Genomic DNA, 26,197 nt, shown 5'->3' on the forward strand with positions numbered 1-26,197 from the left:
CCCATGAGAAATTCTTCCATCTCAAATCCTACTCCAGCTCTCTGGAAAACCATTAGCAGGACCTGCCCCTGCTTTTTTCCGAGGGAGAAAGCCCACAACCTCCTGAATGCTCTTTCGTGTTTCCCCTATAAAATTCCTCAATGGGTTGCTAAGCTCCATAAGCATTAAGGTGGCCTAAGATTTGGAGGGGTAAATCTCATCACCCTATTCTCCCTTGATATCTGTCTCCTGTCCTCTAAGCTTTCAGTCTGCACTCTGCTTCTTTTCCCTCCCAAAGGAAACTAAAAATAAATAAATCCAAGAGCGGAAAAAGGAAAAGCCACCAGCCCCCAAAACAACGTGCTTAGTCACTCATGATGAATAAAAATAGTTTCCCAAATCAACAAATTGCTGAGCCAACCAGATGAGCAAGTCATCTCCATAAACGAGGGGTCCCATTCTCCCTCTCCTTAGGCAGGTCCTTGTCTGAGAGGGCTTTTGGCAAAGCCCTGAGCAGAGTTGGCTGGAGAAGGATCAAGCCCATGAGGACAGCCCTGAGGTTCAGGGCCAAGCATCCCACTACTCAAGGGGAAGTGCAATGAAAAAATTTATCTTCTTTGCACCAGTGCAGACATTTAACAAAAAGTGTTATCAAATTGTCACATGCATGGAGTTCTGCAGAGATGGTGCAGTACATGGAGGTGCTGGCGTAAACCTGAGGATTTGCTGGGCAAGGTAACGTGGGGACACGTGCAGGCTGCTTGCAGGGTGAGGGGCGCCCTGCTCCTTGCTGGAAAAGCATGGGTGAACAATCCTGGCTCTTGGCTTCTCCAGCTCTTGGCCAAGATCAAGCTTGTGATTGCTCCCGCTGAGATGTAACATTCAGCACTCACGACACGATTAAAGGCTTAGGCGCAATCCCCCCAGCAGAAACAACGCCCTCGTATTCCTGTCAATAAATATTCGGCAGTGGATGACTTGTTCTCCCCTTGGGCTATTGAGGAACGGTGGGCTGCATGATTGGTTTTCAGGACCCAGTCAGGCCTTTTGGGTTAAATCCATCTCTTTAACATAGGAGAACGGCTGATTGGGGTATTAAGGCATCCTGGGGGAACAAGAGGCTTGGGACGTGCCAGTGGGGAAATCAGTTAAGCTCTCTGTGTGCTTAGATCTGCGCTCAGAAAACAGGATGGGACTTGGCTGCATCCATCTTGCTTATGTAGATCATGCTTTTTTCAAAGTAAGGATTAGCTCTTATCTTCCACCTGGCACATGGGGCCTTCATTCTGCATCCGAGTCTCCAGCTCCCATACAGCAGTGCTAGAACTAAAAATCACACAGACAAGCAAGAGGGATGGATTTTTCCTGCGTTTTGAAAAAAACTCACGTTTTCTTCATCACCATACTCTGTGAGCATAAAATGCACATCCTAGTGGGTTTTAGGCTGGACTAACAGACTGGAGTCCTGCTTTAGCCCCTACAGGCCCAGTCTATATCCCTAGTCCAGCAGGGGTTTGTTCTAGCTGGCCCAGAGGACAGCCCGAGTATGCTGTTGGAGGACTACCCTTGGCAATACTCAGCCAGGGAGATGCAGCCCCAGAAGGCTGTAAGCTCGGAGATGCTGGGAGTGCCTGCTGCCCTGGTGGTGCTGGGTCAGGCAGGTGACACTGTCTATGTCACGATGCAGAAGGTGGGTTGTGTTTTAATACACTGAAAAAGACAAACCCAACAGGTTCCCAGCACATCTCCTTATCAGAGCAGAAGGGAAGGAGCCCTTCCAAAACACATATCGAGTTCACCTGAGTGGGCGACCAGATGTACTCTGCCAACAGGTTGGGAAGACGCAGTGTCCGGACACCAGGAAAGAGTCTGGCATCTCAAAGGAAAGACCACTCTCAGAATTAAGGGGGGAAATACTGTATTATCTTTTCAATTTTCTATGATGAGACAGTAATTCTGACAGCAAATTAGATTTAAAAAAAAAACAACAAACAACAACACAGTCACATAGTTAAGAGTTTGGTTTAAAAATGAGAATAAAAGAACAAGGGGAGGAGACCCGCTGAGGGTCAAGACTACAATGAACCACTCCTCCAGCCTATCCCAAAGTACATCACTCAGGGCATGGCTTCGGGCCGTGCTCTTTCCCCAGGCAGCAGTCTCCTGCCCACCTGAGGACAGACACCAGCCCAGCCTTGGGTTACCGCAGAGCCTACGACACGGACGGCGTAAGGCATTGCACACCCAGCAGAACCACAGCCCAATGGCTCGTTCTGGGGCTGCACTGCACGTCCCACTTAAAATACGATGCCAAAGATATTCAAAACCTGCTGCCAGCTCCATGTCAGGCTTCCCCCACTGGCATCAGGTCCCCTTGGCAGGTACCTGAGAGGCCGTCTCTGTCTCACTGTGCTGGAGAAATCCTGCAGCTGGAAAACGACGTGGCAGGACGTGGAGGAGCTCTGGGCACTTAACTGGTGTGAAACTGGGGCTCTCCAGAGAGGTGCTGAGTATCTGCTGATTTTGGAGTACCTATTGATGATTTTTTTTTTGGTAACATGCTACTGTTCTCTAGCCAGTCTGCAACAGATGTTCTTAGGCGTCCAGATGAAGGGTTGCAGGTGAAGACTATGAGCAGGCAGAAGCAAGCTTTGGGAGCAGCATTTGTTGCATCCAGGGGTGCAGGGGACAATACACACATCAGAAGTGTGCCCAGGCTTGTCCCCACTACCCATGCCAGACCCTTCCAAGGCGTGAGGCATGGTTATAAAGCCAAACTGATCAGCTGCAGCAGGTGGGGACAGGGAACATCCACAGGCTTCGTGCTGTCTTCCCACAGCTCACCTTGGGACCTCTTCCCCACCCATGCCTCTGATGTTTGTGGTGAATTCAGTACTCGGGATGACGGATATGCATTTCACTGGGTATAACCATCTATTCACCTACTGCCCAAAGATCTTTTTCGGGAACTTCCTTGGCCCGCTGGTACTGCTAGCAGGATTATCAGTGAATTTTGGGGAGCCAGGATTTTACCATCTGTTTTGCCTGCTCTGGGGTCACAGCTGGTGCTAATCTGGTCCTCGTGCCACTCCCAGCTTTGCCCCTCACCTGCTGCCACTCCCTAACCTCAGGACCTGATCCAGTGCACTGGGAAAACGAAGACAGTCTTTTAGTCCCGGCACAGGCTGGGATTCTTGGCAGACTCTCTCCTGCTTTCCAGTACTGCTTAAAACTCACTTTATCATCTTCCCAGCTCCACCAGTGTTTGCCTACTGATGCCAGCCCAGTGAAGCGAGCGGCTCCACATCCACAGATCTCGGCTCTCCGGGAGATTCTACAAAAACAGCTAAATCAGCTACAACCTCTCCAAAGCAGGATTGTGCCTCACTCCATCTGCAACAGACAGTGGACACAAACACAGCTCTCACCAGCGTTACTAAGGTGGAAAGCAGGTAAGGAGAACAGGGCAGCAGGGAAAGCGAACACAAATCCAGCAGCTGCCACAGCACCCTCCTGCCTGGGAGGCTTGCTGGCTCTGCCAACTTCTGAGTTTTGGGTAGTTTGAAATGCTGCGAATAATGTTTCCAAAAGGTCTTACATGGCTGAAAAACACCTAGGGATTTTATCAGTGTGATTTCAGCTTGTAGATCACTTAGTTGCTTTAGGAAACATTATTCTCGACTCACTGGCTGTGGATGAAGCTGGGAAGATCTGTGGTTTGGGGAATCCAGGAGAAGTTTACCAAACTCGAGAGAACGTGTATTAAGTGACTGCTCAGCAGAAAGCTGGGCCTTCATGGCTATGAATTCAAGTGACCTCTATTAAATCTTATCTTGACCCCCTTAAATTTGTACTCCCTGAAGAGTCCCACTGGCTGGAGCCTCCCTACAAATCCCTGCCCTGTTAGGTCAGACCCATGGACATCACACCTCCAGCTGTCACTAGTGCCATCACTACACAAAAACACACCACCAGAGCCTTCAGGCTCTGAAGCTCAACCCTTGGGCACGCTACGGCGATCCCCCGTCGCTCCAGCCCAGGATGTGCTCTCCTAGGACCAAGCCAGCACAAACTCATTGAGAAAGGACCTAGTGATCGCTGCCTCAACCTGTCACGGAGAGGTGGTGAAAACGGATCCTCCCCTGCCTCCTGCTCCCCCACTTCATCAGTGAAAAAGCACGAAGTAGTAAATAATGTGCTGGACAGCCTTCCTCCTCCCTCTCCCCACTGCAGAAACCCTAACCCAAGAGCAGCCGCACAGCCTCTCCGCAGGAACAGAGGCGCCGGGGGCTGGCTCCAGCCAGCTGGACCCCCAGGAAGGAGACCAGGGCTGGAAAACATGAGACAGCCTTGTTCAGCTCTGGGAATCATTCTTAAAAACAAATACTGGAAGACCAAGCAGTAAAGCAAGGGGCTACTCCAGCTGGAGTTGTCAACTAGAGACCTCCCAGCACCACTTGCTCAACAGAGGGGAAAAAGTAGCTAGCAGGGCACTAATGACTATTTTCCATGTCATTTTAAATCTAGTTCCACTTCTTTTTCTTCCTTTTTTTTTTTTTTCTTTCCACTCACTGGATTTCTAATCCTGGTAATCTTTCCCTATGGCTCCCGTGTGTGTGTATGTGTGTGTGTGGCAGAGGCAGTGGGGATCAGGCGCTTAGACACATTTGGCAAAGCCAACAGAGTCGTTATCACGGTCAAAGACGGTGTAGTAGGGACCGATGAAGACATCTCCCAGGATCCAGAGCGGGCCCCCGGGAGGTGGGACATCCAGGCCTGAAAAACCACTGAGGCAGATGGTCTCTCCTTGTACAGAAACCTGGAGAGAAGAGTGAGAGCTTCAGTCTCAGGAGGTCCTCCCCTTCTCTCAACCTCGCAGGCTCGGCAACACCACCTGCCAGTGCTGGCTGCACTTCAGCCTCTCCCAGCCTGCAATCCACAGCTTGCAAAAGTGACTCCCAAACCACTGCTCCCACGGTTCTAAACCCAGCTCCCCCTCCCAGAGCCCTTATGCAGCAAAACATCAAGCAAAGCTGCACATGCCCATAATCCTCCCAGCCCACGCAGCTCTGAATTAGAGCCGTTGTTGAAATTCTGCACAAGATGGTCCTTGCAAGTTGACTCTAATGGCTTAAATGCCAGGCTGGAGGCCTCTGCTATGACCAGGCTGACCTCACGGCACCAGAATCCAGCAGAAAAGAGCAAAATGTATGTAAGAAGTGATGCAACAGCCTGCCTGCCCTTTCTCTCCCATCCTGCCATCCCTCATGAGCATCACACAGAGGGTCTCATTCCTGCAGGACTTTGGTGAGGTTGCCTGGGTCCATCAGTCAGTGCTACCATGCTGTCACCTTGACATTTCGGACTTTTTCCCAAGTGCCAGCTCCAGCCTTGCTTTTCCTGCTCTTGCATTTTGGATTTCATGGTCAAGGTTTGAGTGGACAAGGCACAAATTAGGCCTTGGGGGAGAAGGGAAGGGCTGGCAAAAGCTGCCTGTACGCACCTTGAAGACGTACTGTTCTCCGGTGAGCTGGTAGGGCTTCCCTCCTAGTGTTAGTGTGATGACAGGCAGAGATGACACCTTATCACAGGGGATCACGTACTGAAATGGAAACAGTGAAGGCTTTAGATGGCAGTTCCCACGCCCTCAGGAAAGAGCATGGTCTGCCCCAGGCACAACTACGTCTTTGCTGTGGTTTTCCCCAAGAACTGCTCATCTCAGGGTGCAGAAGAGGCTTGAGCTGGGGTAAGTGGGCTGCTCCCTGCCCAGGGCTGCAAGCTGAGGGACCAGAGGGTTTCAGGGATAGGGATGGAGCCAAAGGATGCTGGGTTCAGCTTTTGGCTCTGTTGAGCCCCAGGGCACAGCACCCGACACAGCAGGGCTGGGGACTGTCCTCTGCCACGGGAAGGGGAGACGTGGCTCGATACAGCCTAGAGACACAGACAGGGACTTGCAGGGTGATGAACGGACAAAGACGGTTCAATTAACACGGGTGAGTCTTGGGGAGAGTGGCAGGACTAAGCCAGTTGTTGCTGCAGCACAGGGTCTCCCCACACTGAAGAAAAGCCCTACGAGTGCACATGGCTTTGCAATTTGGGAGGGGTTCCAGAGCAGAGCATCCTTCCTAGAGGGTCCTTATAATTCCTGTTCCTCCACAATTTCCAGGAGGGGAGATGACCTTGTGAGATTAGCTAAGATGGTTAAAAACTTGGCAGGGAAGTGTTGTAATTTGCATTAAATGTATTTGTATTAAAGTGCCTCAGGACTGACGTTAACATGAATCCTTGGCCTCAGCTGCAACTTGCACCCCTTCTCCTCCGCCTCCCAGAGACAGGTGACAGATGTGACCCAAAGCCTCCTGAAGTTCACAGGACTGAGCCCTCTACCGAGAACACAAGCAGGGTGCTGAATGCTACCCAGGGTCAAAAGACAGAGAAGTCCCTGCTATGCTGAAGGCTTTTCTGGGAGTGTAGGTTGGGAATGGAGAGCAGGGGCAGCAGAAGATCAGGGTCTCTAGAACCATCTAGGTGCAAAGCAGGGCGTCAGCATGGATGCCATGATGGCCATGGACTCCTGCTTTCCCAGACTGGCCTCACCTGGCCTTTGATGAGTGGTTTTGCACCGATGGCTGTCTGCAGCTCCTTCACTTCCTTGGTGGGGCCAGTGATGAGCGAGGTTCCCGTGTCCACGATGGCCTCGCAGCCCCCTTTGCACAGAGTCAGCCCGTTGGCAACGTCCACCCTGGGGAAGAGATGCCCAGGCAGAAGACAGGCCTTAGAGACCTCCCAGCAAAGGCTGCAGGCAGCAGCAGGCAAAGAGTTGACTGCTGCCTGCTAAACACCATGACTAATGGGCACGTAAGTGAGCTAAGGGCATTGAGTTAGGGACTCGTATGATCTGTACCACTGCAAAAAGCAAAGGGTTAAACGGGTGGTGTGACAGCTGAGGGGGTCACAGGCAAGGGAAGGGTTCATGGACATGGAAGAGGCAAGAAAGGAGCTGCTCGGCTTCCTCACCCACATCGCATTTCACAGTGGCGCGGACAGATAAAGCCCTCCAGCCAAGGGTCTGCCATGCTTTGCCAACGCGGCAGGGCTGGGGGAAGATGAGTACTAAAACCCTGCGCCGAGGAGGGATGCGATCCCCAGAAAAGGATACACTCTGATCACAGGCTGCTTTTAAGTTCCCATCACGTGGGAGAGCTCAGAATAGACTGCAGGGCTGGCGGGCCAGCAGCTCAGCCCGCTCTCCTCCCCTCTGCCTCCAACAATGCACGCTGATTGCCATGCCGTGCCCTTCAGTCAAGGGCTGGCTTCCTGTGGCCTCATCCTGCTCCTCTGGAGCTGTGTGCAAGTGAGCCACACAGCTCAGGCCTCACTGAGAGCTCAGCAAAGCCCGGGTTTAATCTGTGGGGCTTGCCCTGCCTGTAAGGAGGACACACTAGCTTTTTTCCCCCACTTCGCAAGGGTGCAGCAGGTGTTTTCAGGGGCCAAACTGTAAACAAGAGGAAAGGATTTTGCAGAACATCTCCCGCTGCTTTCTGCCTCTCCTCCCCTTCCAGCGACAAACAACCCAGCCTCAGGGTGGGCTTTTAACCTGCTTTTTTTTTGGTGTGGACGTGTTGCAGGAATAGAGGGTGACTCCTTTTTGGGGAGGGTTTCAGCCTAGGCCCAGGTGTGAGCTGTCTGCACGTGTCCCCATGCATGTAGTCGGGCAGAGAGGGGACTTACGCGTCCATGTGGACCTGCCAGTAGGCCTTGCGCGTGACGTTGACCCAGCTGAAGTCGCCGCTGTAATACTTGGGGTCAGTCCCTCCCAGGAGCAGCTCGCCACCGGGCTGAGCGCTGGGGTCTCTGAAAAATAACCCAAAAGCAAACATCAGGGGCAGGGTGAGAACAATTCCCTCCACGTGCCCCTAAAACTAGGGTGCTCGGGAGGGAAGCATGGCATTAGCAGCGTTGGAGACAGACAACTTACTTCATGCTATAACATGTCAATATAAGGACATATATTGTGAGATAGGCTGGGCTGGGGAAATGGGAATATTTTGGCCCAGCTGAAGCATCCTGCAGCTGTTCACCTCGTGCTTTCACACAGACACCTGGAGAAACTTGCTGCAGAGGAGACCAGCAAAGGGGAACTGAGCACTGACGCAGGGACCCCCGGAATAATCGTCTTGTAAGGAGCACCCGTGCGGGGCTGGACGTGGCTGATGCAGCATTAGGTTACCTGCACCCGACTCCGCGCCAGCCAGCAGCCTTGGAGCTGAATCCTCAAGGTTACCGTCAGACAAAAGCTCACTGCCGAGCAGATGGGAAGAAATATGGTGATGGGGGAGGGCTGGCGCCTGAGCGGCCAGCAGCAGCCTTCTCTGCCCTCCCCGCTCCCTGTGTGCTACTTTTTGGGCTGAAGTAGTTCACTGCCCCCTGCGGTGCCAGGAGGGTGACGGGGTGTCCTGGAGCGAGCAGCAGCTGGACACTGTACAGGAGGATTTCCAGGGGGGTGAGGGAGGGTTAGCCTCATCATTAGTGATGACTGCTGGAGGGCATGCTGGCCTAGGAGGTGACATGGTGGTGGCCACGTGGCTCGTAGATTTTGGCAACAGACTGGGGCTTTGTTTACCCCTCAAACGGGAACTGCACTAGCAGCACGCAATCTCATGATCACAATCCTGTCTATTTTTGTTTCTCTTTCCTCTGGAAACATCCTCTGTCTTGTCATCAGTTAAGAAATCTGGTAGCAGATCTACCCAGCTTTTTATCAGTAAAATGGCTGCAATTCTGCTTCCCTTCTTCTTTCTTCAAAGCAGTAAACAGAAGAGATTTTGGCCTGACTGCTCCAGCAAGGAGATCTTGCTGAGACTTCCCCAGTAGTGCTGGCCAGGGTGTAAACTGACAGATGGCAAGAGGTGCTACAGGGAGACATAGAGAAATGCCCGGCTGGGCTTGCTCTTGCAATGAGAGATGTGCCACCAAACCCAACACTACCTGTTCAGATAGAAGGAGAAGATGTTTTTCTCGATCAGCTTCTGTTGCATGATGTTATCGAAGAAAGGGGTGACCTTGTCCACAGAGATCCTCGGAAATGCCATGCCCAGGATGCCGTCGAACTTGGCAGCGATGAATGTGATGCCTGGCTGCTTCACGGCCTCCCCAAAGATCTGGTTCTTGATTTTCAAGTTACCGAGCTGAGGGGAGATGAGGAGGGAAGGCAAAAGCAGATTGTAAAGAAAACTGACTCAGGGGACCAAGGCGGAAACGGGATCTCGCTGAACACAGGCTGTAGCCCGTCCCTCAACGCGCTGCCACACTCCTGCCTGCTTTCACCCTTGCATTCATAGGCAGCCGCAGAAAACAGATATCCCGGTGCCACTCTCCTCGAGGGGAGACAGGCCACGCTAGCTGCACAGTGGCACCTCCTGAGTCCCTGCAAAGACCAATGCATCCCTAGGGGCAGGAGCCCTCCTTTCTTCATTGCCCACCTCACTCAGCACTTTCAGCCTTTTGCTGGCTCCTGGCACTGGCCATGCCATTTTGCAGCTCCTCCTCTTTGCACAGAGGGCTCTGTATCACTTTGTTCCCCATACACCCCCTCCCTGATTGCCTATTTCATCCTTTCCTCCTAGTCTGAGCAACTCTGCTGCTGCCCCTTTAATCTTCTTCCCCACCCTGGACATCTTCTAAGTCATCTCCGTATCCTACCTCCTCGGGTGCTGCACCCGTCCCCTCTTGGGAGCACAAACTCCTCTCACCTCTGCCAATGACCTCTGTGATCTCCCCTATATAAGAAACATCCCCAGGATATTGAAGCATTCCCAGAAGAGCTACCAGCCTGCAGAGACCTCCCGTGGGAGGGGAGAAGACCCAGCCACGGAAGCAAGGCTGAGCCTGAAGCACGAAAACAGCAAGCAGAGTACTGTGAATGCAAAGGTCACCTCTCTTGCCAGCCATGAGAAGGACTGGTGTTCCCTGCTGGAAAGCTGAAATGCTTTGCAAGGGCAGATCCCCGGAAAGAAGATCACAGAAAACAGGATAGCTCTGCTGATGGGAAGCAGGACATGTCTGCTGGCTGGCTCCTGAATCAAGCAGTTCAGGAGGTTTCTGAGCTTCTGGCTCACCACAGGCAAATCCAGTATCTGTGCTAGGACGATTTCAGCTTCCCAGCCTCCAGCTAGCAGCCCTGTAGCAAACCGGGCTGGACTGAAAAGCTGGCCTCTCCTACCTGATGGCAGATAACGATCCCTGTAAATTACTAATATCCCCCCAGGGCTAGACAGCACAGGGCTGGGACAGGCAGTGCTGCCTTTAATGGTCTCAGAGGCTTGCGCTAGGAAAGGGCAATCGAGCCTTGCAAAAGCTAAAAGCCACAGGGCAGGATGTGGGGTGAAACAGCTCGCAGGGACGCATCCGCTCGCCGGCGCGTGGCGAGCACCCCAGTTGTACGCTGCAGGCTTACGAAAGCCACTGCTCTGCCACTCAGCACAGTTGGTCCTGCAGCAGCTCAGAAAGTTCAATAAAGCTTCCACTTCAGAAAAACTGAAACGCAATGGACTGATAAAACTGAGTGCCTGGTTTGTTTGAACATCACCCTGGTTGCACATCCCAAGAGGGAGGCAAGCATCTGCCTGGTGGTGGAGTCTCGGCATACCCTGCCTGCGCTTGTTCCTCAGCAGGACTGAAACCCAAGAGCATCTTTAGCAGAGCGCTGGCACCAGGTGACAGATCCTTTGTTTCTGCCCCTTGGCTGGCCCTTGCCCAGACACGGAGCGATCAAAAATCATTACCAGTGGATGGCTGCGTGGTGGCCACCCTCCAGCGCTTTGCAGACAGGTGTCAGCACCCCGTAGCTTGCCTGGCCTCCTTGTTAGCGGCCTCAGCCAAGCGGGTAAGCGGCGGATGGTGAAGGCAGACTAGAGGTGAGGGCCTCCGCAGCACAGTTTGGCACCAGGGCTCGAGGCTCCCCTCTGCAGAGGCTCAGCGGAGAGGCGAGGAGGGGCATCTCCTGCATGGCGTATCTGCACTGCAGCCCCAGGACAGACCTCGTACCCCACAGCCTGCCATGTTTCCTCTGCTGTCCTTGAAGGACATCCCAAGGTTGGGCTGAGATAAAGGGAAGAGATGCTCAAGCAGCAGAGGTCTGGCTGAACTCGCTGCTCTTTGAAGAGCGAGCAGCACCAGGAGTGCAGTGCTACAGGGCATCATTCCTTCACAGGAGAGAGGATGCTTGACATGAGCTCATCACCCTCTCAAAAAAAAATTCAGGGCTGAGGGGCTCTGGACCACCTGCCAACCAGCGCCTTTTGGTCAGATATCAGTGCTACCACAGGCTTCTGTGGCTGCATCAGGACGGCTGAGGCTGAGAGGGTCACCCTTAAGGCTGTTTCAATGTCTGTATTTCCAGACTACACCCATCTAAGACCTTGCCTATGGGATGCTGTGCATCAGAGGAGGTATCTTGGTGCCCAAGCTCAAGGTCCCTGACCCTCTGAGTCGCCCCTCCTCCTGTGCACTACAAGCGTGACACTGCTCAGGCTCCACTCAAGAGGTTTCTCTTGCTTCTGCCTAGATAGAAACCCAATGCAACAAGCCGTACTGGCTGCCAAAAGCCATCCCTGCTTCCTGAACAAGCTCAGGCACAAAATCCTTCCTCTGAGCCTCCTGGAAGTAGAGAGCTAATTAGCAAGCAGGCATTAGGGTGATAATTACAAACCAAAAAAAAAAAAAAAGCTGCAATTTTCCTTCTGACTCACTTCAGCCTCTGCATTAAGCTGGAAAGTGCCTAAACCAGCCCACACTTTCAGAGGACAATAAAGTTCACTGTTTGCCTCGCTGCCCCTCTCCATTACTGGGACGAACGCAGATGCCTCTGCCTGCTACGTCTGTATTTTGCAAATCCAACGTAAGAGAATCCATTAACGCTACGTGCGGGGTGCCTTCATTTGGCAAGAGCTGCGGGAAGACTCAGATGGGCAGGTTTTTTTGTGGCAGGGTGTTTCTAAGCAAACCGAGGGATGCATGAAATAAACGGCGTGAAACGAAAACTGAAACGGTCCTGAAGCTTGGTAGGCTGCAGAAGGCAGAGAACAAAAAAAGAGGTGCAAAGCTGCTGGTGTCCCCCATGGCTCTCCCCCACGACCTTCTCTACGCTGATTTTCACGGTTCACCAAGCCCATCAAAAGCTCTCTCCCCTGAAGAGGGTCCTGCACCCAGCCTGAGCTGCTGGCATCTCTGGATGCAGCACAGAGGCAACAGCTGGTGCTTCCAGGCTAGCCTGAAATTTTCCTACTGTAAGGACAGGCTAAAGAGTGTTCCTCACATGAGCCACCCACTTTGGGATCCTTTTGGATATTTTTCTTTTGATCCCAATGAAATTGGTAAGCCAATACTTTTCAGCTGCACTTAATACAGAAACCCTCAAATCTCTGGAATTATGTGCTTGTTCAAAACTTTTGCTTTGTCTCCCGTCCCGTGAAACAAATGTTTGCTCTTCTCCCCACCAGGAGACCCAGTAATCTGGGAGCACATGCGCTGCTGACATTCAGCAGCTGGCAAACTCCCACAAGCACCTGTACCTGGGAGGCAGTCCTGGAAAGGTAGGGCAGAAAGCTCAGCCTTTGCTTGGTGAAAAGGAAATGACGGGAAGCAACCACCGTCAACCCAGCTAATTCAAGCTGGGTCCTGAAGGTCCTGAACACTGCTGGGGAACTCCCCCTAGGTGTTACACAGCCTTTGCAAATGTAAGCACCACCCTCAACACCAGACCAGGATGGGGCTGCAAAGAGCCTGTTTCTGACCAGTGTTTGGGCAGCTGCCTATGTGGACATCCACTCCCATGTGAATACTGGCCATGAACAAGCTGGGCACCACCAGCAGCCTGCGCAGTGGTGCTGGTGTATGCTTGAGCTGGGAAATTTCTGGGGTCAGTAGGAAAGGGGTTGGAGGAATGGCCAGAGACTGTGTTCGCAGGGCACCACATGGGTGGTCCACGCTCCTAGCCTGCTGACCTGCTGATTAGTACCTTCCCCCTTCTCTGCCTGCCTTGGTCATCATCACCACCTTATTTCAAAGCACTTGGAAACATGGCGCTGAAGAATACTCAATAGGAGCAGGACACTCAAGAAGTGAGACCCGTTGAAATCGAGCAGGTTTGAGCACTCTGCCGAAAGCAGGCCGGGGCAGCTCAGCGCAAGGGCAGGTGGTACTCACCGTGACAGTGTCCTGGCTGAGGTACCCAGAGAGGCTCCCCGTCCCGTAGTGGATGGCGAACTCGGTGCCGTTCTCCACGTAGGTGCTGGATTTGGAGGCATCGTACTTGTGGTGCAGCACTGCAGCCAGGGAGGGGGACACAGGGAGACACACAACATCAGTGCTCCTTGATACCTTGGGCTCCCAGACACCTAACCTCACACCGTCCGGCTCGTCCGGGCAGACAGACACTCAGTGGGCCTGAACCCAGCACTTGCCAAGTCTGGACTGCTTAACAAAGCATTTCCAACATCTGGGGAATTAGGTGGGCAGATCCAATTTGGCTGTTAAATCGGATTTGGCCACCAGGTATTAAGAGCCTAGAGGCAATGTGGCTGGTGTGTCAGGGTGCATTAGACAGCGGTGCCACGGAGAACCAGGGTGGCTTTAAATATAGCCTGCTCTGGGCATGAACATTTTCACTTTATGGATTTATCTGTTTCTTTTGCCAAGAAATTTTTTTATACGGTCACTGTTTTCTGCGCAGAGAGGACTCAAAATATTCTTTTATTCACAGAGGAGAAGGGCTTTCCCCTAGTCCAAGCTGCTTTTCTCCTTGGAAGGGTTGGGAACTGTAAGATATCACTGATTTTATGGCTGGGCAGGTTCCTCCTCCACAGATTCCTCCTGAGTCACGAGCTGGCAGTGGCACGTGGTGAGGTCGGCTAGCCTAGCTCCATGGCTGCTTGTCAAGCGAGGCAGACAGCGGCTGAGGACAAACCAACCGAGCCCTACAGAAGCCAACACACTATATGGGGACTTCCCTGGCAGGGCTGTCTGGATTCCAGTCTGGCAGAAGGTTAGGCTCATTGCATACTCGTAAAACGAGCCCTTCCATCCCAGCAACTCCTGTGCCACCGCCTTGAGAAACCAGCTCCCTGCTAGAGATCAGAGACCCCCAGGAAAGACCAAAAGACCAGGTCTAGACCTCACCACCTTACCGGTGTCCTAAATCTCACTTCACATATGGAAGAAGGTGGTCCATGTCCTGCCTGGGCAATACAGGGCTGTACAAGAAGTCCAAATTTCCTCCCTACCCCCAACAAGCACTGTGGGCCGCCTTTCATGGCTGGATTTGTTGGCTCCACAGGTTTCTCTGCTCTGCTTAAGCAGCACAACTGGTGGCTTTCAAGTGGCATTTTGTCATAGCCGGGTTTGACTACTTCAACTGTGGAGGTTTATTGCGTAGGAACACCATAGAGAAAAAAACCTTGTAGTCCCTCAGAATTTCTCATCTCGTCTACCTGGCTCTCGTTAATTATAAATCCATAAACATGCACACACTTGCTTCGTGCAGCAATAAACCAGAAACTAGGACAGTTTGTATCAGATCTGGCAAGACGCTGATTTTTTTTCACCAGCCTTGTGCAATGGAGCAACAGCAGCATCAGTCTATAATTTGGGGAGAAACATCATGACCTGTGATGCTGCTCCTCAGCTGCAGGACTGAGGCTGTTGGGGAAGGTTTGGAGCTGTGCGTGGGCGATGTAGAGGGGAAAAAACAGGAAGGGAGTAATGAAGGCTGGATGCAGGAGGTTGGGATCCTATTTCCAGCTCTGACCCTAAAGAGCCCAGCAGCCTCTGGCAAGCCCTTTCAGGCTGCTGCCTCAGTTTCTCCTCTTGCATTGCCAGGATCTGCACTTTGCAGGGAAGCAGAAGCTGCCGAGCCATGGCTGGCACTGGTGACACTTACGGCAGGCGATGTCCAGAAGGTGACAGTGCACAGATGGCACCCAGAGATTGGAGGAACCGGTGTCGAAGACCACAGTGAACTTCTGTGGGGGGGTCCCGATGCCGATCTCGCCATAATACTGGGCCTGCAAAGGAGGAGGAGGGAGCTGTGAGCAGAGGTGACTAGCTATAAGCAGGGATTAAAGACCAAAAAAATCTCTTAGGATCAAAAAAGGGTAATGGCTTCTTATTAAGACACTGCTCTCCTGGTTTTGGCAGAGACAGGCTCCCAGCCTTCGTCCTCTGGAAGGGAGGCTCCCCTTTGGTGTTAACACCTCATTACAGTGAGTGGGAAAAGGATAAATCGGGGAGGAGAAGCAGGACGGGCACTTGTGGAGGAGGACTTTCGGGGCAGGGAGACAGAGCGTAAGAGAAAGGGGAAGGCCTGCAGGCCATTCACTATAGGTTCACTATAGGGTAGAGATGGGAGGAAGCCAGGCAAAACATGTGCGTTACTGAAAAGATGAAACTGGCTGGGAAGCTGCTTTGCTGGCAGGTTTGCAAAGGAACTGTGGGTTGCAGTAAGCAGTAGCCCTGCCCACTGCAGGTGTGGGTACAGTCACTGGGGCTTTTGGTATGGGCTGGTGAGCCTCTGGGATGGAGAGGAATAAAGAAACACTCAGTCGTAGGTGTTGGAAAACTTTGGAGGAGCTGGAGGGAGCAGCAGCACCACCAGAGAGGGATTTAAGGGCTGCGGGGTGAGAGCCTGGGAGAAGTCCCTGTAGTGCAGGTATCAAATGGATACCCCTCTGCCCTGCGAGCACATCTCTGCTGGGACTGGAAGCAACCTGGGTGGCTGAGACTTTTGCAGGGCATCCCTTTGTCTGGAGGGGAGAGGATGAATGGGGAATGCTCAGCAGGTCCCGGACAGACCCATTTTTCCCCAGATCTCCCAAAGGGGCAGAGAGCCATGTCATGCTTGGCGAGTGGCTGGATCAGGGCCTCGGAGAGAAGGCTGCTAGCAAGGGAAGTCAGCCTGTGGCCTTTCCAAACCCCCCATGTACTTAATTAAGGGGGATGGGGGAGGAGAAAACAGGATTATCAAAGCTGCTCACCTCCTGTGCGCTTAGTTTGCAAGGGTTGCTTGCTGAGTAATTAATAATCCATCGCAATTAGCCACAATGGGGATGTGGCACTTGCTCCCAGTGATTCTGTAACTGTTGCTGGGGCTTGAAAATTAAGCCCTGGTATAGGGGCCCCGTACATCACATACACAAACCTGCGAGGGGTCCCAGGGGCTGGTGGGGACCATACAGGGCGGTTGTGCCTTTCATCCCAACAGCTCCTCTGGCAGCAAGTACATTTTTGGCCAAGCTGGAAGGACCCAGCGGTTCCTTATCTCACACCACAGGTTGGGCTGGTCCCCCTGTGACAAGGGAGCAGAGTCCTTTCCCGCGCAGCGGCCCGAGCTGCGGTTGCAAGAGACAACACTATGGCGCAACTGCACGCTGGCTTTTGACACCGCCGATTAAAACACCGGTGGCCCTTCCCAGCACAGCCCTGGCAGGGCGGTACTGGCTGGGTGACAAGAGCCCCTGGGGAAGGGCAGCAGGGGGGAATATCCTGAATTAATGCCCAAATATCTGGTGCCAGCTTTATTCTGGCAGCCAGTGCTCACATCCCACCTCTCCAAGAGCCGCAAGGATACCCGGTGGGGAACTCAGAAATAGGAAACCTCACACGCATCTGGCAGCTGGGCAAGGGCAAACCTCACGTCTTTTATCTGGCTTCTCCTTTTATCGCTGCTTCCACCACAAAGGGCCATTTGCTCCCTAAGCTGCCAAGAAGAAGGTGAAGGTGCAGGGTGGCCTTGCCCAAGGCTGCGCAGAAGATGAAGGATAGCGAGAGGAAGGGTCCTGCATCCCCAGTCCCATAGCAAGCTGGCACCCAGTCCAAGCCCTCTTCCCCTGCCCCGTGCTCGCTCTTTTATGTCTCAGTGCCCCAAGGAGCGGAGCATGATTTTTACACCCCTGTCTTGCAGAAAGTGGAGCCGAAACGGGCCAGAAGATGCTAGGAAGGACCACAAGTGAGCAGGCCCCTATTTACTGTCTTTAATTAGTGAAAAAGTAGAAAGGAAATGGGTTACAGAAGCTGCATAGCTCCCACTCGAGTGGCAGTGGGTTGTTTATTAGTATTAGTATCAATAATTTCAGTTTAGCAATGATGGGAAGCAAAGTTCGGCAACCACCCACCGGGCCGTGGAGGTGCATGAATCTCTCCTACAGGATCAACATCTCTCCTTCCTTCACCCTCCTGGCTGTGACGGGACAGAGAGGCTGGCATGCCCCACCCCACCCCACCCACCGGGAATGGGTACCCCGAGAAGTGACAGCACTGGGGTCCGCTGCAGCAGGGGGGGGCAGGCAGCACGGGGTGTGTTACTCACATCCATGTAGTTCTTCAGGATCTCCGGAGTGGGCTCAGCCAGGTCGGCAAAGCCCAGCTTGAACTTGATGAGCTGGGTGAGGGCGTTCATGTCGGGGATCTCGCTGCCCACCTCGTTCAGCACCCGCCGCATGGAGGGGAACTTGGTCAAGGGGATCCTGCCAGGGGAGGGCGAACACCCGCATGTTAACGAGGGTGCCTGTGCGGGGGTCCCACCCCCGGGGAGAGGGGTGGCACGGCTCCACCGAAACCAGCGGTGGGCGAGGTCTGGGGTCCCGCCAGCACGCCGTGCCGGAATGCCGCGCTCGGCACTTCTCCCGAAGCCGGAGGACGAGGGCTGGGGGGAGGGAGGGCGGCAGGTGGCCGCCAAAGGTCACCGGGAATAAGGCAAGCTGGAGCCAGACCCCCGCCACGGGCGAGGCATCAGCCCTGAGCTCCCTCCGGGGGGGTCCCAGCCCGGGGGGCCCGCGCCCTTCCCTCCTCCGCTGTACCGGTGGGGGAGCAGCACCGGGGGTGGGGGGGAGCCTGCGAGAGCGGCCCGGAGGCCACCATCGCACCAGCACCGGGAGTGCCTGCCCCATGTCCCCCCTACCCTTCCCCCATCCGCGGGGGCTCAGCCAGACCGCGCGGGACCCCCCGCGCTCACCTGATGAGGGCCGCGCCGGGCCCGGCCAGGGCGAGCAGCAGCAGGAGGAGGAGGCCGCGGGGCCCCATGGCGGCGATGGCGGCGGTGGCTGCGGGGCGGGGGGGTACAGAGGCCAGAGGGTCCCGCCGCTGCGAGGCCGCGACGCCGTACCCGGCTGCCGTCCCTGTTTTTGTAGGCGCGGCGGCCCCTCTCCAGGGATTTTTCGAGTCAGCTGACGGTCTAAAATTGCAACCGGCGGCGTCACGTGAGGGCGCGCCGGGGCGGGGGCACCCGCGCGGGGTGCGGGGCCGGGGGTGCCGCCTCGCCCCCCCCCCCAGCCCCGGGGCTGACCCCCGGCGCCTCGGCCGTGACTCAGCCTCCGGGAGAAGGGGAATAAACACCATTAAACGCATCACGAGGCGCCCGCCCGGCCGCGCGTGCTCGCTTTTGTCGTGTCTTTAACTTCCTTTTCGGCGGGTGGGTTTTCTTTTTTTCTTCCCCCCCCCCCCCCCCCCCCCCCCCCCCAGGTTTTCTGGCTTTTCTGTCGTCCCTGGGGAGGTGGGGGGACACACACCCCTCAGCCAGCAGCCCCTCAGAACGCTGCTGACCGTGCCCCGCCCCTCCCTGCGCGCAGCCCGGCATGGCGCGGCTCAGCCCGCCGGGAGTCCGCGGCGCCTCACGAAACGCGGCCCCCCCCTTGTCACCCGTGGGGTTCCGTTTTGCAGCAGGGCCCGCGGGCATGGCTGCACCCCCCCCGGCCAGGGGGGCTGTGGGCATCCTCCAGCCCCATGCTTCTCCTTGGCTGCAGGACACCCCCAGTTTGGAGGGACTTATCCCTCTGGGCTGAGGCTTTTTTTGGGAGACAGGCATATCTTGGGCCATAACTTGTTTGGGAGGTGCGGGGCGGGTGCCAAGCCAGATGTGTCCCCTCTCGAAATGCCACCGTGGTGGGACTGGGCCACCTGCAGCAGTTGAGGATGACGCTGGTGCAGGCAGAGCCCGGGGGGGCACCGGCCACCAGCAGACCCTGAGGCGTCCCCCCGACGAGCGTCGGAGAATGCTGGGAGAACGCCAGGACAGGCTCTTTGCCACCCGCAGGGTGCCATGGCAGGGCTCAGAGGTGCCACCCTGCCAGCTTCAGAGGCGGCGTACGGGGCTAATCTCCCTCCTGTTCACCCTGACCAAGCTCTTACAGAGCCACGAGACCAACTAGAAAAAAAAAAAAAAAAATGGGATTTACAGACGCTTTCCCTTCCAAGTCCTGAGGGCTAGGAGTGTTTGTTTTCTGCTCCTGCTTGTGCCCAGCCTTGGTGAAAGGAGAGCAGTGGCCTGTGGAATGAGCTGGGCACTGCTGGGGTGAGAGATCGCTGGCTTCATGGCGGGATCCCTGTCCCTCACCTGCCTCTTTTGTGTTCATGCAACTTCTGGAAAATGGCTCAGTCATGTCACTGGTGCCTCGCTCACGCCATCTCCTCCCCACCCTCCTTCCATGAGCTTCTCCCATCCTCTCATGGCCACACACAGCATCTTGCTGCCCTGGGTCTGTGCCCATCACCCCCGACTGTGGTCCGTGCCGAGGGTTCTTAGGGGGTATTTCTGCCCTGGGCTGTGTCTTGTCCCACCATCTGTGCAAATTGCCATGTCTTGGTTGAGCTGGGGGTATCGGGAAACCTGTCACCTCCCCATGGGACACGGCACCCACCAGGATGAAGGTTTCTGGAGCGACGGCTGGAGGCGTTGGCTGAGCCTGCCGGGTCCCGTTATTTCGGCCAGGCTCAGCGGTGCCTCCCTGGAGGCCGGCCAGCCCCCGCTTCCCTCCTGCCCTGCAGGCGCGTGGTCAAGGCAAGTGCCACTGACCCTGAGTCAGCAAAACCCAGCTCCCTCCCAGCCCCACGGCACCGCATGACTCAGCAAAACCCCACACTGCTATTTTCAGTCACGGGCCAAGGTGAGGTCCCAGCATCTGTACCCCGACCCCAGAGGTGTCACTGTTGCCGTGGGCTCCATCTCAGGGGTATCCTCCTCTTGCCCCCCCCCAGGTATGGCAGCCCTGGCACTGAGCGCCGGTGGGGTGGGAGCAGGTCAGATATAAACTAGCCCAACTGTGGTCCTGCTCACGCAAACCCACCCTCCCCACGGGCTCTAAACTCCTTTGCAAATGTGCTTTGCAGACAAAAGGGACAGTCCTGACGCCAGGCCCAGGGCTGCTCTACACTCTCGCAGGCTCTCCCAGAGCCCCTGAGGTACCAGCCCTCCTCCCTCCTCTTTGAAGTGGTTGGGAATCCGTAGCTGGCCAGGCAACATGCATGTAGTCCCTGGGCTGAGGCACCTACACCAGCTCCTCCGCGAGTGTTTCCAGTCCAGCCAGTCTCTCCCAGCATCCCATGGCTACAGAGCGGGCTCCGGCGTGCAGGGATGGGGACGGCACGCCATGCCAGCCCCGTACCATCGCGCTCTGCAGAGCAGTCTTTCAGCAGGGTCAGGCAGTCCAGACCCAGGCTGTGGTTTTCTAATTCCAAAAGATTAAGGGCAAACGTTGCGGTTAGCAAAGCTGGTATGAACAAGACTTTGCTGGGGCTTCGTGGTAGCAGGCTCACGTCTGCATCCGGAGCTGCGCTCGTACCAGCACGAGAGGGTCGCTGCTTTCAGGTGTGCTTCTCTTAAGTAAGAGACTTACGTGTCCATCACACCAGTGGGCTCAGACACTTCCCAATGGTTTATTGGGAAAAAGAGAGGACAGGGCCATGCCAGGTAATGTTATGATACTGATCTGCTCCCGGGTGCTCGCAGGATGGGAAGGGACTGCAGGGCTTATTCCCCGAGTGTTTAATTCGGCTCCAGCCCTTGGCACCAGTGGTTTTGGAGCTGACACTGCTGTGCCAGTGCACTGGGAGACTGGTGGCCCCAGCAAGGAGACAAGATTTCTGCATTCGGGCTCCCGCAGCACCTCTGTGGGATATTTGCCCTGATGTCAAGGCCTTGAGAGGCTCAGTGGGGATGTTTAACCAGGGGCTGGGAGCACGTCTGGGTATTTATAGGCTGGGACTGTGAGAGTTGCACCGTGTTATCTTCAAAAGATAGAGAAGTATGGGCCCAGGCTCAGTGGTTTTTACGCATTTTTCCCTGTTTGCAGAACAAGACCCAGCGTGCTGCAGCTGAGGCATCTGGATGTGCGAGAGACGGCTGAGGGACTTGTGCCTCCTCGCTCCTGTTTTAGGCAAACTGGATGAACCCCTTTCCTTGCTGGTCTGTCTCTCCGGCCCCCCACATCCCCCTGGCTCCAGAGGGTGAGCCGGAGTGCCGTCCCCGGTGGCCATGGCTGTGGGTGTGGGGTGACGCACCCTTGGGAGTGGGCCACGCTTTCGCAACCTTGATCCCTGTTGGAGAGGATTCCCAAGGAGGGGTCGAGCGACTCAGTCCTGGCAGCTCCCATGGGAAGGTGCACTCAGCCGCAGCCCCCGGGAGACTGGGGTCCCCTCGGCGGGTGATGCCGGTGTGTGCCACCTGTCCTTTGCCATGCGGACCGGGACCTGATGCCACTTAGTTTCAAACACTTTATTTTTTGTGTGTGTAGGGGGTGGGTATGTCTTGCAACTCTCCCACTCATAGTCTGGCAGTGCTCTGGCAGGGATGCTATGGTAGCCTCTTTCTCCTTACATTTGGCCATGCATTAGCCTTTGCCCTTTCCTCCAAGTTGTTTGTTGTTTTTTTTTTCTCTAATGTATTTATCACAGCGGTAGTCAATGCCCCAAACTGCAATGACCTAAAGGGCAGAGAATGCTTCAGTTCAGAAACGTCCATCATTTTTTAGTCAAGAGGTGTTAAATGCAAAGCTGCAGGTGGGATTCCTATAGGATGAACGATGCACATCGTCTTCAGAAAAATGCATCTGGGACTTTGCAGCCCATTGCTAAAGGAAAGAAGAAAACTATTCCTCAGTCTGAGCTGAGCAGAGCCTACAGGCGGACAAGCCTGGGCAGGTCTGGTTGCAAACACCCTGACTCCAACTCAAGGTCCCGTTGCTGGCATGAAGCTGCTGGATGCACCTAATTAGGGGAGCCTGATTCACCAGCCCCGAGCCCCTGAGCGAAGCGGTGGTAACTTTTTCCCGGCGCGGTGCCAGAACCTCGCCCACTCCCAACGCTGTTTCCTAAACCGACGTACAGTCTGCAAGGCGAGGGTGCGTTTTCCAGCTGCACTGGTACATCCCAGATTACACCCCTTTTCTGAGTGCCACCTGCAAAACCAAACCTGAAGGTGCTTTAGTAGCAGCTCTGGCTGATGGGAGACATGGGAGCAGGGGTGAGGTTGTACTGAGCATGGCAAAGGGACTCACCCAGGATCTGGCCACCATGTCCCAGTGCTTCGGGCGCTGGAGACATGTCCTGGGCATCATGGGCAGTGGCGATCCCCAGTCTGTCGGTGCTGGCTGGCTGGGGCTGGTTTGGAGGCAGAGCTGGCCAGCAGCCTGCTTAAATATTTTTTGGCTGCCAGCATGGGCTGCAGTGACCTTGAGGAGATGCTAAAAGGAGTTGCAAAAGGCTGGGTGGTAATTGTTCCCTTGGTGTCTCTCATGCCGCAAACCCTGATCCCAGTGGGAGGCGAGGGCAGCTCGCCGGCGGCCAGGTGTCATGGCCAGGTGTCCCAACAGGCAGGAGCCCTGAGTGTGGCTCCAACCCCATCAGGGCTGTCTGCAGCAGCCTTTGAGCATGGGGTGCTTTCAGCACAGCGGACCTTCTCCATCATATACTGCTCTTCCAGCCTTTCCCTTAGCTATTTAAAATGCTTTATGCAGCAAAATGCTTCTGATCTTTAAGCCTAGGAGCTGCACTGGTGTCTTCACTAGGGTTTACTCATACACCACTGTGCCTCACCGGGCTCCTGCCAAACTTGGCATCGCCCGTCCCCACGTCCCACGCGCTCCGTGACCCTGCCCAAATCCCCGCTGCCGCCCCCGTGCCGCCTGCCTGTGCCTGACCCCGCTTGGAGTCGGACGTCCTTCCGCATCCCCCAGCCCGTCCTCCCCCGCAGCCGGGGACACACCTGGCACCCACTTTGGGGAGGAGGGGACCTACCTCACTCCAGCTGCTGGGGCTGCTCCTCAGGGCAGGGATCTCGTGGTGTTTGCCTCACCCGAGTTATTTTGCAGCCGGCTGAAATTGCCGGGGCTGTGCATGTGTATGGGCAACAACAGCCCTGGCAGGCGCTGGCAGCAGGCGGTGTGACCGGCAGCTGACGGGATGGGGTGGTAAATGTCAGTGACGGCATCAATTCATCGCCTCCCACGCCAGGATGTGATGGGGAGCACCAGGACCCGACTCACCTCATCGCCCGCCTTGAGCAATCCCTGCCGCAGCCCCCAGGGCCACACCAGCCCAGCTTGGGGCAGGGGGTATCGGCTCGCAGGTGAGATCTCCATGCACGATGCAGAGACGTGCCTCCAGCCTCATCCAAGCATGCCATCCATCTCATTTTCTTTGCCAGAACTAGATGCCATTTAATTATTTCCTTTAATTTCCAGCCGAAGCTGCATCGAGAAGACCATCATTTATGCAATTACGTCTTCTCCACGTGACAAAGCTCCAAAGCAGTTGAGCCTTGTGGTCCTGGGAGGAAGGTGGGCTCAGGAAGATGATCGTCAACACCCCATGGCAACCCAAAGATCAACTTAAAATTGGAATGTTTTTCCTTGAAGTGGAAGCAAACACCCAGCTCCTCTTTGATGAATCAATCCCGACCTCCCAGCGCAGGTGTTGCTATATGAATATGCTCATAAATGCTTGTAATTTCCACCTATTTATTTTTGCCTTTCTCCTAAGCACCAGTTTCACTCGCTGCCACAGCCAACATCTTCCAATGAGCCTGCTTGGGGTTAAGATCTTGAATCCACATTTAAGCACCTTGGCAAACACAGTCTGCGGCTTTGCACATTCTCTCTCTGAGCTGCTGCACGGAAAGCGCCCTGTTCATAATTATTTGCAGTGTGGGACTTGGCACCTCAACCTCCCTGGCTGGGAACCCCTAAGTGTTTCCCAAGGAGCTGTTACTGGTGCGGCTCAGGGTTAGGTCAAAAATGCAAAGACATTTTGTCCTGTGCTTGTGGTCAAAGGTCCTTGTAGGTTATGGGTGGGGGGAGGTGTGGGAGCATCCCTGGAGGACACGGCAGCGGTGCCTGGGTCCTGCAGCCTTCAGCATCCTCTCCTGCTGGAGCCAGGTGTCAATAAAGTCGAACTGCTCGGACACTGCCAATGCAGACCTCTGTTAGCAGCTAAATACCTGCCCATCTTCCCTCCCTGCATCACCATCATTTCATAAAGAATTCCTTTCTCTCTTATGACAAGTTGTTTTTTTTTCAGTGTTTCAACCCTAAATTCACTGGTGCAGTAAGTGGGGGATTAAGGGTACGTTCCTGGGCAAAGGTCTCCTGCAAACTCGTCTGGGCCAGCTGGCCACAGCCTCCAATCCTGGGGGTCACGTGCCCCCCTCGAAACAAGGGCTGCTTGTTTGGCACCGCCAACAGAGCCAGGCTTGGAGGAGAAGGCAGCCAGCCTGCCTGCGGCTCAGTGGAGTGGGGGCATCGCCCGCTTCCCTCCCCACATTGGGACGGTGTCCTGGGGGTGTCCCAGCAGTGGCAGGTCAGCTTTGGGTGGAGGGGGACCCCAACACCAGGCTGGGGGACCCCAACACCAGCTTCAGCTGGGATGGTGTCCAGAATCAAGCACATGTCCTTGGAGCCCCCTCCCTTGGCACCCCTTCATACCCCTTTTCAGCCCTTCATTTCTTTTCCCAGAGTGGAAAGGTGTGAAACCCAGCAGGACTCGAAGGGAGTCTGTCCCTCTGGGTGGCATGGTGGTGTGACCTGCTCCTGCCTTGCCCCGGCCCTCAAAACCTCAGATGGATATCAGAGAAGCTTCCCACGATCGGCCCCAGCAGCTAAACCTGCTTCGGGCTGTTGCAGGAGACCCCTGGGCACCAGCAACCCCTTGAAGGAGGGACGTCATTGAAATGCCTCAGAAAGCCAAGACACAAGGAGCATCCCAAGCATTAATGAACATAATACAGATGTCTCTAAGACAGAAACAACAAGTTTGCCCTTGCAGCAGGGCATGGGGCTGCAGCAGTCCTTGCTGGAGGGTGTTTCCGATGCTGCATCTTCAGAGCAGGGCAGGAAAGGGGCTTTTGATGCTCCATCTTTGGAGCAGGGCAATAAGGGGCAGTTTTGATGCTGCAACTCTGACCCATGGCCCAAAGCAGCTGCACTTGGCCCCACATGACACAACCCCGCAAACTCAGACCTTCCTTCCTTTTTTCCCATTTTGGACACGTTTCGCCCTGTCATCCCCTGCTGTGCTGACGGTGCTGGAGGAAGGCACGCGGTGCCTTCCCCCTGCCTCAGCAGCTTGTGCCCTGCAACGGCTCATGTGGGCCCATCCCCACCACCCTTGACTCAGCTAATTCCCCCTTGCCCAAGGCATTGACCAAGCTCCTGCTGGCACTGTCCAAGCATCGGCAAAGGCGATGGGTCGGAGTGGTCGAGGATGTCTGGGACCACCACCACCAGGTCCATGTCCTCACCACCCATTGCCACCGAAGCAAACGGCTGTGCACGGTGAGCGAGGCTGGAGATGGATGCTCGGATCCCTGCACTGAGCCTGGCAGTATCTGACCTGTATAAAAGTGGGATGAACATCTGTACCTGCTTGCTGGGCATGTTTTGAGCATCCTGTAATTAATGTTTGCTCAGTGATTGAGGCTGACACGTGCCTAGCATTATTAGTGAATGAGCAGTAGCTGATGTTGTTGATGTTGCTACCTCAAGACATTTAATTTCAGCATCTGGACTGACCGAAAGGGCCAGAGGCAAGACTGCTGGTGCCAAAACCCTGCCGGGCTTTGTGTCTTTGGAGGTAGCTTCTTACCAAAGTCCTGCACAGAGGCATCCCTGCCTTGCCCTGGCAGTGCTGAGTTTGGACCCACGTGGTGGCCATGGTGGCAGGAATAGGACCTGTGCTGGTGGCACAGTGAGGGTGGCAGGAATAGGACCTGTGCTGGTGGCACAGCGAGGGTGGCAGGAATAGGACCTGTGCTGGTGGCACAGCGAGGCCAGCAGCTCCCCTTGCTAGAGTGAGATGTGCAGAGCCCTCAAGCCTGGGGTAGCAAGGACACAGGAGTAGGCTTGGGGACATGGATGCAAGATGTTCAGGGGCCTAATTCAAAGCGCACTGAAGGTTT

At 55.0% G+C, this 26,197-nt stretch overlaps 1 protein-coding gene across 1 annotated transcript; it reads right to left on the reverse strand.

Moving 5' to 3' along the window:
* Window positions 1-3,092: 3,092 nt before the first annotated feature.
* Window positions 3,093-18,054, reverse strand: CTSD (cathepsin D). The gene is made up of 9 exons (XM_086613519.1): window positions 17,987-18,054; window positions 17,342-17,498; window positions 14,918-15,041; window positions 13,186-13,304; window positions 8,968-9,167; window positions 7,711-7,833; window positions 6,577-6,721; window positions 5,483-5,581; window positions 3,093-4,798 (listed from the first exon to the last, which is right to left on the reverse strand). The coding sequence occupies exons 1-9, from the start codon at window positions 18,052-18,054 to the stop codon at window positions 4,637-4,639; spliced, it is 1,197 nt and encodes a 398-aa protein (XP_086469645.1). The 3' UTR covers window positions 3,093-4,636.
* Window positions 18,055-26,197: the final 8,143 nt, after the last annotated feature.

The sequence above is a fragment of the Tauraco erythrolophus genome, chromosome 6 (genome assembly GCF_009769465.1).
Source record: "Tauraco erythrolophus isolate bTauEry1 chromosome 6, bTauEry1.pri, whole genome shotgun sequence".
In the NCBI taxonomy this organism is placed as follows: domain Eukaryota; kingdom Metazoa; phylum Chordata; class Aves; order Musophagiformes; family Musophagidae; genus Tauraco; species Tauraco erythrolophus.

Excerpts from the sequence above, each read along its gene's own strand:
- CTSD (XM_086613519.1), bottom strand. The coding sequence starts at position 18,054 with ATGGGGCCCCGCGGCCTCCTCCTCCTGCTGCTGCTCGCCCTGGCCGGG. Across the intron at positions 15,042-17,341 it reads TCCTGAAGAACTACATGGAT|GCCCAGTATTATGGCGAGAT; the intron begins GTGAGTAACACA and ends CCTCCTTTGCAG. Across the intron at positions 6,722-7,710 it reads TGGCAGGTCCACATGGACGC|GGTGGACGTTGCCAACGGGC; the intron begins GTAAGTCCCCTC and ends TCTCTTCCCCAG.